At 41.3% G+C, this 13423-nt stretch overlaps 2 protein-coding genes and 2 non-coding genes across 9 annotated transcripts; 1 reads left to right on the top strand and 3 right to left on the bottom strand.

Moving 5' to 3' along the window:
- Positions 1-44: 44 nt before the first annotated feature.
- LOC6586293 (ionotropic receptor 21a) lies at positions 45-9314 on the top strand. Its single transcript, XM_002011873.4, has 5 exons — positions 45-1767; positions 1837-2118; positions 4829-5708; positions 5774-5966; positions 8363-9314. Exons 1-5 carry the CDS (start codon positions 1396-1398, stop codon positions 9168-9170), a joined length of 2535 nt encoding a protein of 844 aa, XP_002011909.2. The 5' UTR covers positions 45-1395; the 3' UTR covers positions 9171-9314.
- Positions 9315-9391: 77 nt separating this feature from the next.
- On the bottom strand, positions 9392-13146 carry LOC6586290 (dolichyl-diphosphooligosaccharide--protein glycosyltransferase subunit STT3A). Of its 6 annotated transcripts, none has more exons than XM_015160491.3 (7): positions 12989-13146; positions 12755-12934; positions 12165-12493; positions 11695-12084; positions 11216-11503; positions 10559-11035; positions 9392-10375 (listed from the first exon to the last, which is right to left on the bottom strand). In XM_015160491.3, the coding sequence occupies exons 2-7, from the start codon at positions 12873-12875 to the stop codon at positions 9821-9823; spliced, it is 2160 nt and encodes a 719-aa protein (XP_015015977.1). In that variant the 5' UTR covers positions 12876-12934; positions 12989-13146; the 3' UTR covers positions 9392-9820. The 6 variants fall into 6 exon arrangements, with proteins under 6 accessions (XP_015015977.1, XP_015015978.1, XP_002011908.1 ...); XM_015160492.3 differs by having other exon boundaries at positions 12755-12915; XM_002011872.4 differs by having other exon boundaries at positions 12755-12912.
- LOC6586292 lies at positions 10432-10518 on the bottom strand. The gene has a single exon (XR_047776.2). It is a non-coding gene; the product is annotated as a small nucleolar RNA Me28S-U3344 (small nucleolar RNA).
- Positions 11574-11656, bottom strand: LOC6586291. The gene has a single exon (XR_047775.2). It is a non-coding gene; the product is annotated as a small nucleolar RNA Me28S-U3344 (small nucleolar RNA).
- Positions 13147-13423: the final 277 nt, after the last annotated feature.

Below are 13423 nucleotides of genomic sequence, written 5' to 3'. Positions count from 1 at the left end.
AATATATACACATGTATATTCTCTGATTCTAAAGTTTTTAATATTCTTCTGAATTGGGATTGGATTGCTTTATGTAATGCTCGACAAGATTGCATATATTTATATATTAATACATATATGTATTGAGCTACGCACACGTGAAACCACCTACATTCCAACTTTACGACACATCCGGGTTTTTATTATTATTGGGTTTTTATTAGCCGATATTTATGAAATTTTTCGGCTATATAGAGACGTTCAGGTGCATGTGGTTGCATATATGTATATACATATGTATATTGAATATTGAACCTTTAAGTTTCTCGGCGTAATGTAATTCTGAACTAAGCAATATATAATAATATGTCTTTAGGACGCATTCTTAAGTGGAGCCCTTATATCAAATATGGCAGCTGTAACTTTAGAAGCTCTGATTTATCTTCAGAAAACCTAGTGCACACATGGCACACAATTGCGTCAGTAGGAAACTTAAGATTTTGCAATACTTTACTCAATCGAGTACTTAACATCCTAACGCAATTAGTTACCCCCATATAATACGATAAGATATAGGCGTTTCTTTCTTTCTCTATTCTCGTGACAGCCTAATTGGTATTCCAATAATTTATTGTGCGAATTACAGTTATTTCTATTGCGTACTACGCTTGCCCATTCATGCACAAAATGTACCAATTGTTATTAAAAAGAAAATAATTTGCAGTGAGATAGCGAGGCAGTGCAGAGATACCCTATAAAACAGTTGTTTCAAAAAATGTATATTACATCTGAAGTAACATAATAAATGAATCAACTTTTATTGAGTGAACGTAATGTTCTATTGAATATGTGCAAGATCCCGAAAACGAAAGGGTCTTTCAAATGTTCACTATATTCGCAGCTGAATATAAGATTTCAGAGATTGAATCTAGTATAAAAGTAGTTAAACGTAAAGTTTAGTAACTACAGCTCGAAGTACAGGCAATATATTATTTAATAACTGAAGTGAAGTTAGTCGACTTCATGGCAACTTGAGATGTTTTCTGCTGTCGCTTCGACTGTTACATACGTTTGGGCAAAAATATCATACCTTGTGCAGCCAGGTAAATCATAGTAAACAGTTCGAGCGTTATCTTTAAGGATGGGTGGCATATGGGTGGTGTACAAAGGCATGAAGCGATACAAGTGTGGTACGAAAGTGAAAACAACTAACGAGCCAGCAGAAATCAGATTTGATATATTAATAACCAACAACAGCAACGACAGCTGGGAAGCTCCTGATGGCAGTTGTCACACCTGCAATCAAATCAGAAATGCATATAATTCGTTTTGGTGGCGACCTCTCGCGTGCCGCAATAAGCACGGGCTGCCGTATAAAAGGGAGGCACCGCCTAGGGCAGCCCCAACATTAGCAGCATGTTGTTGTGGAGTACGTGTGTGCTGTGGCTGCTAGCTGTCAGCCCAGGAGTCGCGACTGAGGAGTCCCGCCGGCAGTGTGTCAGGTCCAGTCTGATCGAGCGACATCGTTTGAATCCCCAGCTCTTTGCGAGCTGTGATGGGGCGCGTTTCAGGCGTCGTGTGGATGCGACATTTCATGGTAAGCCGAAGCCGCGCGCCGAGCTCTTGGCCAACAAATTCCTACCATCATACAGCTTGGAGCAGACCAATTCGCTGGTGGAGCTCGTCACCAAAATAGCCAAAGAGTATTTGGTTAAATGCCCGCCGATCATCTACTACGACAGCACGGTGACCAGGACGAATGGGCACCTCTTGGATAAACTGTTCAAGGTGAGCATTAAGATTGCATATTCTACTAATAGTCCTGACTGTCCTGCCTTACACATGGTCTATCTGCAGACCATGCCAGTGACGTTTTATCATGGAAGCATCAAGGACAACTTCGAGCCGAGGAATCCCAACTTCATGAGTCACATCGATACCAACTGCAAGAGCTATATCCTGTTCCTATCCGAGCCAGTGATGGCGCGCAAGATTTTAGGCCCCCAGACGGAGAGTCGAGTGGTCGTTGTTTCCAGCTCGTCGCAGTGGAAGTTGCGCGACTTCTTGAGCTCCGAATCGTCATCGAATATCGTCAATCTGTTGGTCATTGGTGAATCCTTGATGTCAAGTCAAGAGCGCGTGAGTATGCGAATGCTTACGAGATAGCATTAATCGTTATCCTTTGTATAATGTACATACATATACACAGTGACGAACTAAATTATTGGCACAGTAAGATTTTTAAACTTTATAAATATAATATAAATAGAAACAAGTAAGAACGTTGCAGTCGGGCGTTACCGACTGCGGAATACTCATTAACATCCCATCAAAAATTTAGTAGTTAAGTTTCGCTCTAATACTGTAGAAAATGCAGTTTTTCCCGATTTGCCACGCCCCTACTGTGCGTAGGCACCTCATTTTTGGTCAGTTCTTAGAATGTAATAACTGTACCCTAACTACAAAGTTTGAATACTTACCCTCAAAAAATGTGAAAATTACAAGGTATTTTCGATATGCCACGCCCCCAAAGAGGCGTAAAAATTATTGTTGGGTCATCGATATAGGAGGTTACTGGTGACTTACCTATTTAAATTTGAAGCTTCTAGGTATTATACTTTAGGAGATATAAACTTTTGCGGTTTGCCACGCCCCCTGTGGGCGGACATATATCAGACAAAACTTTTTGGTCTTCCGTGATCAGCCCGAGTATATATACAAAATTTGAGGTCTCTGGCATCAATAGTGTCTAATATATAGCAGAATTTAAGAAATCACTATATCTTCAGGTCCGATTTGCCACGCCCCTACTGGGCGTAGACTTATAATTTTGTCTTTAGACTTTATAGAATCATAACATTAGCTGACGTGCAAAATTTCAGCATTCTAGGTTTACAACTTTAAGAGATACAGTTTTATCCGATTTGCCACGCCCTCCATGGGCGGAGATATATCCGCCATAGCTCGTAATCTTGGGTGGTCGACGCGGACCTACATACCAAATTTCAGCTTTCTAGCTCTTTAACTAACATGATTTCTGGCATATCGGAAAATTCATTTTCCGATTTGCCACGTCCCTAGTGGGCGGATCGGGAAAATTTTAACACTTTATAAATCGGAAATATACACGAGTATGTGTTCCAAATTTCAAGTCTCTTGCTTCAATAGCGCCGAAATAGATTGCGTTCATACGGACAGACGGACGGACAGCAAGACGGACATTGCACAAAAGCAATATACTGATTCACTTTCGTGAATGAGTATAATAAATTTATTAAATTAAATGCACAAAAAAATATTGCGAAAAACTTCAACCCACATTTCTAAAGAATTAAATAACCAAAAAACCTCAAATTTGCTGAACAAAAGATTGCCAAAGAGCACTAACCACAAATCATATATACTTGACATGTAGAACAAACTTTTCTACAGCAGAAAACGTTAAGTTGGTGGACCTCTATACTTCTTATTTGTTCGGCTCGGTCGCTGCAGGATCGAGCAGTGAAAATATTGCACGACAAAGTCAGGGCGCTGCAAGCGCTCTCTGGTTATTGGCTCAAACGAAATGGTCCCACAAAAATTGAAATTTGTTCTCGACGATCCCAGCTCTTTCCTTTTGAGTGAAGGGTATACCTAAAAGCGTTGTCAAAGGCCAATCAACGGTAAATTTTAGGCATCATCTTGCTTGCAGCAAGAGTTGCGCACACAGACCACAAATGCTCACACAGATCTCTAGAGACTGCAAGTGTGTGTGTGCACGCTTGTCGTGAAAACATTTTCATTATGTGCACCAGCGCGCTGCAGCGCTTTCATACCCTTCCCACGAATAACCATCGAAACACTTACATTTTGTTTGCATGAGCCTGACAAACGGAAAGACCTAACCACCTCTATCGAACTGACGAAAAATGAGGTGTCTACGCCCAGTAGGGGCGTGACAAATCGGGAAAAACTGCATTTCATGCAGTATTAGAGCTAAACTTATATATTTTTATATTGCTGATGGGATGTGAATGAGTATTCCGCAGTCGGTAACGCCCGACTGCAACGTTCTTACTTGTTTTTTTTTTTTTTTTTTTTTTTACAATTTGACCGATTTAGATTTTATATTGTTTGTCTGCAGTAAAAGTCAAGTCGATTTCTTTCTGTCCTTATCGTCTTGTCTTATCACTCTGTTCTTTTTATACCCTGAACCGATTTTCAATGGGAAATCAGGGTATAATGGTTTTGTTGAAATGTATGTAACAGGCAGAAGGAGATGTGGCAGACCCCGCAAAGTATATATATTTTTGATCAGGGCGACGAGCTGAGTCGATTTCCGTCTGTCCGTTCGTCCGTATGAGCAAACCGATGTCAGATGATATAAGAGCTATAGAGCTGAAATTTGGCATGCATACTCGTGTATACCATACGCAGTACAAATTTATCTTATTTTTCGATAACTCGTCCGATAACTTTTTTTATCGAGAATAATCGAAAAATCGACTTTGTTTTTTCAGCCTAATTTGAACACGTTTAGACCTAGAGACTTCAGATTAAGTTTGTATATACAGTTGATGGATACAAAGATTTTGTAGTTTACAGATTTTAGATACCACGTATTTCAAGTACTAGAGACTTGAGCTTTGGAATGTACGCACATTTGAACTATATGACTATGCTCTGAATGTTTCATAAAGATAGTCCATCTACAAAAGAAATGATTCAACAAATAAATTCTCATAATATTGCCCACATTGCAGCGCAGCCCAAGCGCAGTCGCTGCTTACTGCACAGTTAGCAGAGCGCGTGCTAATACTGGGCTGCTCGACTGGAGCCTTCTTACGTGTTTTCTATTTTGTTTTTCCAGGAGCGACCCTATGTCCTATATACGCACAAGTTATATGCAGATGGTCTAGGATCCAATTATGGAATAGTTCTGACCAGCTGGATCCGGGGCGCATTCTCGCGTCCCCACATCAATTTGTTTCCGAACAAGTTCGAGAATGGCTTTGCCGGACATCGTTTCCAGGTATCGGCTGCCGATCAGCCGCCATTTATCTTTCGCATCCGGTCGCTGGACTCGTCGGGTATGGGCCAGCTGCGCTGGGACGGCGTCGAGATGCGCCTGATGAACATGATTGCCCAGCGTCTGAACTTCAGCTTGGACATAACTGAGACGCCCAATGTTGCCAGCTCTCGCAGCGCCGTGGACAGCATTCAGATGCAGATTTTGCAGGGCAGCGTTGACATAGGCATGTCCGGCATTTACTTGACGGAGTCACGAATGCTGGAGACGGACATGTCTGTGGGTCACTCGCGTGACTGTGCGGCATTCATAACGCTAGCATCGAAGGCCCTGCCCAAATACCGGGCCATAATGGGGCCCTTTCAGTGGCCAGTCTGGGCGGCACTGGTCTCTGTGTATCTGGGTGGCATATTCCCCATTGTCTTCACAGATCGACTGACTCTGAGCCATCTAATTGGCAATTGGGGTGAAATAGAGAACATGTTCTGGTACGTCTTCGGTATGTTCACCAACGCGTTCACATTTACGGGCAAATACGCCTGGGGCAATACGGAGAAGACATCCACTCGCCTTCTAATCGGCTCTTACTGGCTGTTCACCATTATCATAACATCTTGCTACACAGGCTCTATTATTGCGTTCGTCACACTGCCCGCCTTTCCGGATACCGTCGACTCTGTAACGGACCTGCTTGGTCTCTTCTTTCGCGTTTGCACGCTGGGTAGGAATATCATCATCATGCTTTATCTTTAGCCATAACTGACACTATAAGAGCACATCTTTCAGACAACGGTGGCTGGGAGACTTGGTTCCAGAACTCCACACATGAAGCCACGTCCAAGCTGTACAAGAAAATGGAGTTTGTTAGCACCCTGGAGGAGGGTATTGGCAATGTTACTCAGAGCTTCTTCTGGAATTACGCGTTTCTCGGCTCAAAGGCGCGGCTTGAATATCTCGTTCAATCTAACTATTCTAATGAGTAAGCTTCTTTGATGTTTGCACAATTGTTTGTAATTTAGAAGACGTAGCCGCCACCCTAAAGTGGAATGTATGTATGCCAGAAGTGGCGTGGCAAATCTATGTATGTATATACTGTATACTTTTGGCGCTGGCAGTGTTCGGTCCAGTTTTTTATACGCTGAGTCCATTGAAAATGGATAATCTAAATATAATGCATTTCTAAAACGGTACGTAGCAGGTTAAGAAGGAGTGGCCAACGTAATCTACGAATATATATACACTTCGCGTCATCAGGTTAGCGCCCCCCCTTACACTCATTTTCTTTTACGTTTTTCTCTTTGCCTATTGCACACAACTTCTTGGTTTTTTTTTTTTATTTCATTATCATCATATGAGATGTCTCTCATACCAAAAAAAGCGCGAGTGAAAACCCGTTATGTTTTATTTTCTATCCTTCTCTATTTTCGCAAAAAATGTGTGCACTTATTTTGCGTCATCAGATTAGCGCCCCCAAATGCAATTGTAATTATCTTGCTTATTTTGGCAATTACACTCACCAAATTTTTTGTGAAGCTCAAAGTATTCAATATATTTATAGTATGGGTAAAGAAACAGTTTTATCTTTGGTTGAAAATCAAAGATTGAGGCATACTTTGAATCTAGACTATGCAACCATAAAATTGCTGAAAAATCAGGAAAAAACAGAAAACTAAGTGGCAATTTTCTTACAAATAGGGAAAACTATGGAAAAAACTATATAAGCGGTAATAATCAAGTGATTTCAGAAGGAAATAGAAGAGCATTAGTTCGAGAAGCTTCGAATTCCCACGAATCGACCACCAAGATTAGGGTTAAAATCAGTGTTAGGACGAGCTTATCAACGGTCTAAAGAGCAATTAAGAAAGTTAATTACTTAAAGAAACAGAATGTAAAAAAAAAGACACCAGTCGATATGCTGAGAAAAGAAATACGCATTAATTTTGGCCGGGCGAATAGGACGTGGTCTACCCAATGGCAGCATGTTGTCTTTTCTGATGAGAAAAATTGAATTTGGAAGGAACTGATGGATATAATTATTATATCCATGACCTACTCATAGAAGAACATTATTTGGAACGGTTTCCAAGCCGCTGCGGCGGGGGGGGTGGTGTGGCATTTGTGTAGGTATCAATATCTTACTACAGCGCTTGTAAGCTTCAATTTTTGACATCGCGCATGAACGCATAGGACCATAATATCGTGTTTAAAACTGCTGTTCCGCATTTCTATAACCTGTCTGAAAACCGGCATTAGATTTTCCAGCATGATAATGCCCCAATTCAGACCGCCCGATCCCTGAAGTCCTGGATTCAGGGCCAAAAAATTGATCTCATGGAGTGGCCACCATACTCACTCGACCTTAATATCATTGGAAACGTCTGGGGATGGTTGGTCAGGAAAGTATATGAGTCCGGAAAGCATTATAGTACAAAGACAGAGTTAATCGAAGGTACTGAACACGCTTAATCAACCATATCCTTGAATAATATTGAACAACTTTATAATTCCATTCCTAATCGAATTTTTTAAGTAATTTCAAACAAAAAACGGCACTACGCACTACTAATATTACTTAAAAATAACAATAGCTTAAAATACAGGTGTTATTTTTGGTAATTAACTTAAATAAATTGAATTTAGCGCAGGGGGCGCTAATCTGATGACCAAATTTTTGTTACATGTTTTTTGTACATTTTACAAAAAAAATTATTAAAAAATAATTCTTATTGTTACAGTAGCCATTCTTTTTGTATTTTAAAGAGAAATAAATGGAGTATAATGTAAAAAAATTTCAAAGATGGAGCTCTGCTGGTTTAGATTTTATTTAGCTTTGAGGTTGAGTGTAAAGGGGGGCGCTAACCTGATGACGCGCAGTGTACATACATATGTATATGTATCTCTGTTTATATATACATAAATATGTATATAGTTTACTAGGTGTACGCTTGTTTAGATACAGCTTTATCCGACCAAACCTTGTGATGCCTTCAATACGCATTGTGTTTAAAAATGTATACTGTTATCTGGAGATTTTTTTTTGTAGTTATATTCCAAATAAAAAATCTCCAGTTCACATGTTGATATCGATATATTGATTTGCGATGCAAATGGATGCATGTTAAATCATAAAATATCATAGGAAGAGTGTATATATTACATATATATCATGTCTCTATAATTAGTTTGTATTACACAAGGCCAACACACTCTGTGAAGGAACACAAAAAGTCAAAAAAGTCAAATGCAAACAGTAACTGCAGTAAACTATATACATATATGTATGTATGTATATCTATAAATCAATATACCCCATTAATCTAGCTATAGGGTACGCAGAAATCGATCGAGCCTAACCACTTTGCATTTATTTGTCAGTAACCTCTCGCGACGTTCGGCATTACATCTGAGTGAAGAATGCTTTGCACTCTTTCAAATTGGATTCCTCTTTCCACGGAACTCGGTGTACAAGCAGAAGATTGATTCGATGATAATGATGGCACAGGAGAGTGGACTAATGATCAAGCTGGGTCATGAGGTCAGCTGGGCCATGCAGAGGTCTGCCACGGGGCGACTCTTGCAGGCGAGCACCACCTCATCGCTGCGAGAAATCATACAGGAGGAGCGTCAGTTGACCACCGCTGACACGGAGGGCATGTTTCTGCTGATGGGCATTGGCTACTTAATGGGCGCGATCGCAGTCGTCTCCGAGATCGTTGGCGGCATCACCAATAAGTGTCGGCAAATCATAAAGCGCTCACGCAAATCCGCCTCCAGCACTTGGTCATCACAGCACAGCTCAGCCGTTGTACGCACCATAGCCGAGCAGCAGGCACACGATGTGCGTAAAGCGGCGCGTCGGCATGCTGCCGAGGATGCCAATCAACGGATGGGATTCGGAATGCGAGAGTTCAATCTGACACGAACAACGCTACGCGAACTATATAATGCCAACAGGTCGGAGACCCAGCCACTGCAGTTGTCCGATTCACACCCATTGGATGCAGCTCCTCTTTCGTCGATTACCATCAAAGAGGTGCCCACTGAAGTCTATGAGACCTTGGACGGTCTCGATCAGTTCATAGCCCGACTGGAGTTGGCCGATGGGCAGGAAGACACCGAACTCAGCGAAAACGATATTTCCAATGGAGGACTCGACATCGAACAAGATCATCACATCGATTAGAGCTCGCAAACGTCCTATGACTTCATACAGAAAAAGCGCTAGAGTGTATTAGAGCTCTATCTAACTGCAGCCCCAGTCTCATATCACTCCGTGTTTTAAAGTAAAAGCTCAAATAAAGATGTGTTTAAACGACCTTTGCATTTATTTATTGGCATTGAGCTTCTTCGGTTCTCCTTTCAAGCAGCATACTTAATTCTCCCCTACATTAGTCAACATTTCCCTTAACAAATTAACGGTTTTTTTATTTTCGTGAGATTTACTTTCACATATATATATTTTCGATCAGTGTGCTTGCTTATGCCCTAGGAATATGTTCGCTTTGCTGCGCATTCGATTCATCAAACGAAGCTTTCTAAAGTCCAATAAAGCGTCTCTCAACTATGACTAGGAGAGAGACGCAGAAACATTGGAGAATATCAATGCTCAAATGAGATTTATCATATAAAAAAAAAAAAATTAATAATAATAAAATTACAATAGAGCGGTGAGCTAAGATTAAAGCTATACTTAATGAATGTAAAAATTACAGAATGTTTTTAAATAGACGTCTATCGATCGAAGAATGCATGCGAATATGTTAGAGAGACATAGAAAAGGAAAGGGACAGGGTGTGCGAGCGAGACAGTGAGCAAGAGAGCACTCGTAACTGCTTAGACACCTCGATTTGGCAAGTCCTTCACTTTGTAAATGCGCACTAGCCAATGCTCAGTTGTATAAGCCTCTTCGAGTACATCCAGCTCAAAGTCCTTGTTGCCGATCTCAGCGGCGCGCACGCGATCATATCCCTGCGCTTTGCCGCCCTCTGTATACATTTGCCCGAACCGATAATAGCACATCTTGTACATGAGGCAATTGAGCAGGGTGGGGGAGCCCTCTTTATCGACGCGGAACTCGCCATTGGCCGCATAGTAGTCCTTCTCTTTGATGTGCGCACCACGATCGGTGCTGCCGCCAATGCGCACCATCCATAGGAATTTGTTGATATCGTCGGACGAGTAACCCGTCAGTCCACCGAAAATGACAAGCACATAGTCAACGTCCAGTTCACGCATGATTTCGTATGCCTTCTCTTCAGATGAGGCCATTGCCTGGCCCACACGAGAGATGTGCGTATTGTTCCAGGTGTTGTTGTCAACTAATATCGTTCTATTCGCCATTGCTGTTATTTGATAGCCGTAATCCCACCAGGACATGATGCGCGCATCCTAAGAAATACATTATTATTAGTATTTTAAAAATAAACTACTTAAGAAACTGATTCCGCACATTCAGCAACATTTTGTTAGTACTCATTATGTTTCATACTCTTCCTATCAAGAATATAACAATTGTATTCATCATCAGTGCGCAATCTATCTTTCTCTCTGTTTCATACTGAGCCTACTCACTTCAGGCGTATTCATTTGCAGCCAGTAATAAGCCTCTCGGAAGTCGTCAAAAATGATGCGGCCGCCGTCGTGCGAACGCGCGCTGAGTACAATGCTTGGCGAGGAGTAGGCCTCAGAGGTGACCCATGTACAGTGGACCGTATAGACGATAAGCATCAACGTTATTATGGAAACAAATCCAATGGCCACCTCACTCTTGACGCCGCCAGTTTGCTGTTCCAGTTTCTTGTGCTGTCTTTTGCTTTCTGCTGCCAGCTTTGTGCCTCCTGCGTCCACACTTTTGATGTACTTGGCCAGCAGATGGGATATGGCAATGCCCGACAGAACACACATCACAGGCGCCAGCACAAGCATGAGGCGCACCATGACGCCAGCGAAGTAAATGCTGGTCACGCCATACAAAATTATAAAGATATTGGAATCTGTTAACCGTGCGAAACAGAAATAGAGGCCAGCGGGAAATAGAAAGACAAGAATCTAAAATGGAAAGAAGGCCCAAATCAATAAATTGCTTACGAATTGAATTGGCGGAAATGACTTTGTATCAGCGATCAAAGTGCTTGTAATCAATGAGTGCATTAAGGCGCTAGTCATTACATCATATTTTGGTGTCATCATCGGAGTAGATGCTTTGCTGCAAGTAGCAGAATACTTTACCTGCAGATCGAAGTAGAATGATGACCAAGATGTGGGCTGATGCTCCGAGACGGACGCAATAATTGGAATGTGATTCTTGGCATAAGATGGATCCAGCAACGAGTAAAAACGACCCGTCCAAGGCGACACCTTACCCGTTATTGTCAACACGGTTCCAATAATCAATGCCAGACTTATCACACTCGAAACCAGGGTTTTGAAAAGAATTTCAAAGTGATCCTTAGGCATGCGCGAGCGTAGATAGTCCACAAAAGCGTGTATCTGGCACAGACCGAACACACCCAATGCCTGAAAGAGATCAAAATGCAAAAGTTGAACTTAAATATAGATAAGAATAGGTAAAACAGTAACACATATTTTCTAAATCAGATTAGTATATAGTACTCATTATGTTTCATACTCTTCCTATCAAGAATTACATAAGTATTCATCATATTGGCGAACCAAACAAAATCTAATTGAAATTGTGTACAACTTACCAACATGTGTTCAGAGCTCTGAATGGGCTGAAAGCCGACAAACGAAATCTGCATGGATAGAATAGTGCCAACGCAATATAGAGTACTATATGCGATATAAATGCGGTGCGAAAAACGTCCAGTAAACATCAGGGCAATCACGTGGAGCGGGATCAGATTGATGAGGAATACATAACCACCCCATGATGAGACCATGTAGAAATATGCAAGCGCTGACATTGCCGACCAAAATATGGTGCCTGTTTTCACGGCCTTGATCCATAGATAATAGGTGAAGAGCATGCAGAATATAGCAATGCCTTCGTTATCATAGGAACCAGCCACGGAACGCGATATGTAGCCCGGTACGATCGATATAAGAGCTGCGGCAACCAAACCTGCACCTGTGCTCTGCAAATTAACAATAGTCTCGATTAGATTCGTGCACGTGGTTCGTCCTAACCTCAATATACGAGCGAAGTGTTACTCACGTGTATTTCCTTGGTCAGTGCATAGGTGACAAGAGTCGTGAGCGAGGAGAAGAATGGTGCCAAAAACACGCAGACATTACGTATATCAATAGTTATGTTTAGCATCCACATAAGCCTATATAGGGCCGCCGAAGTAACCATCAATCCAGGGTAAATCGTGCCGCCGATGATGCGGCCCAGCGGATACCAGGCGCGATCATCGAACCAATTGTGAAATTTGTAAAAGCCTTGCTCGGCCAGGAACCGCGTGGTGCGGTAATTAAAATATGGATCGAATTCATGAATAACGCTTTCAAAACGTAGCACGGAGAACAAGCGTGTGGCGAACGCTGTAAATGGAAAAAGAAGGAGGTGTTAAGTTGGATGCGAGCTGTAATCGATCGTACATAACTTCACTCCGATAGTTCGACAATAGTTGTTATATTTCACTGCTGATTATCTCGATACGATTTATCGATATACAATTGATTCTCTAATTTCACATATACATATGAATTTAAACATGCGCGACTACCTATGTATATATACATATGTACATATTAGCTGGTCTCAACGCCCCCGCAAATACAACATATTGCAAAAAGACTCACATAAAACAGCGGCCAAAATAAGTATCGTTAGTTTAACAAGATGCTCTCGTTTTTCCCATGTTAGGAATCCCCGAGCTTTTGTCGCTGTACCGCTACTTCCACCGGTAATATCCACGGTCATGGTCGGCGTATTTGTTTCGGCCGTGGTTGATTCCCTGCTGCTAAAAAATACCGGTGCGGCTTTTCGATGTTAATTAGATTGTTGTCTAGGTCAAACTACAAACAATTCCTTACACGAGTTAGCACATTAAGCACAACACAATTCTTCACATTACCTACGCTCTTTACAATGCGCAGAACGACTTTGAAAACAAACTAAATATATTAAAATAAATGTAGCGCAGCTTCGTGGCACCCTAAAGAAAAATTCGCTAGACGCTCGATTTTTAAGCAATGCTATCGATAAGTTCGTGCATGTACCGTGTAACCGATGATTATTACCTTTAGCACGATAAGTAAATTCGTGAATAAAGCGCCAATCAGATTTTTTTCTCATTTGTCCAATTCTAATCAGAAATGCAAATAATTTGTATTTGCTTATTTCTGTTCCAGCAATCGTTTGCTGTTTGTTTATAAGTTTATTACTGCCAAGCATATTAGTATATACGAAAACAATTGAATCGCTTTTGCTTACGCATATTATTAAATAAATGAATGTATACATATATA

The sequence above is a fragment of the Drosophila mojavensis genome, unplaced genomic scaffold (genome assembly GCF_018153725.1).
Source record: "Drosophila mojavensis isolate 15081-1352.22 unplaced genomic scaffold, ASM1815372v1 contig_136, whole genome shotgun sequence".
In the NCBI taxonomy this organism is placed as follows: domain Eukaryota; kingdom Metazoa; phylum Arthropoda; class Insecta; order Diptera; family Drosophilidae; genus Drosophila; species Drosophila mojavensis.
Note: the sequence above shows the minus strand (reverse complement) of the source record. Positions and strands in the feature narration are given on the sequence as shown.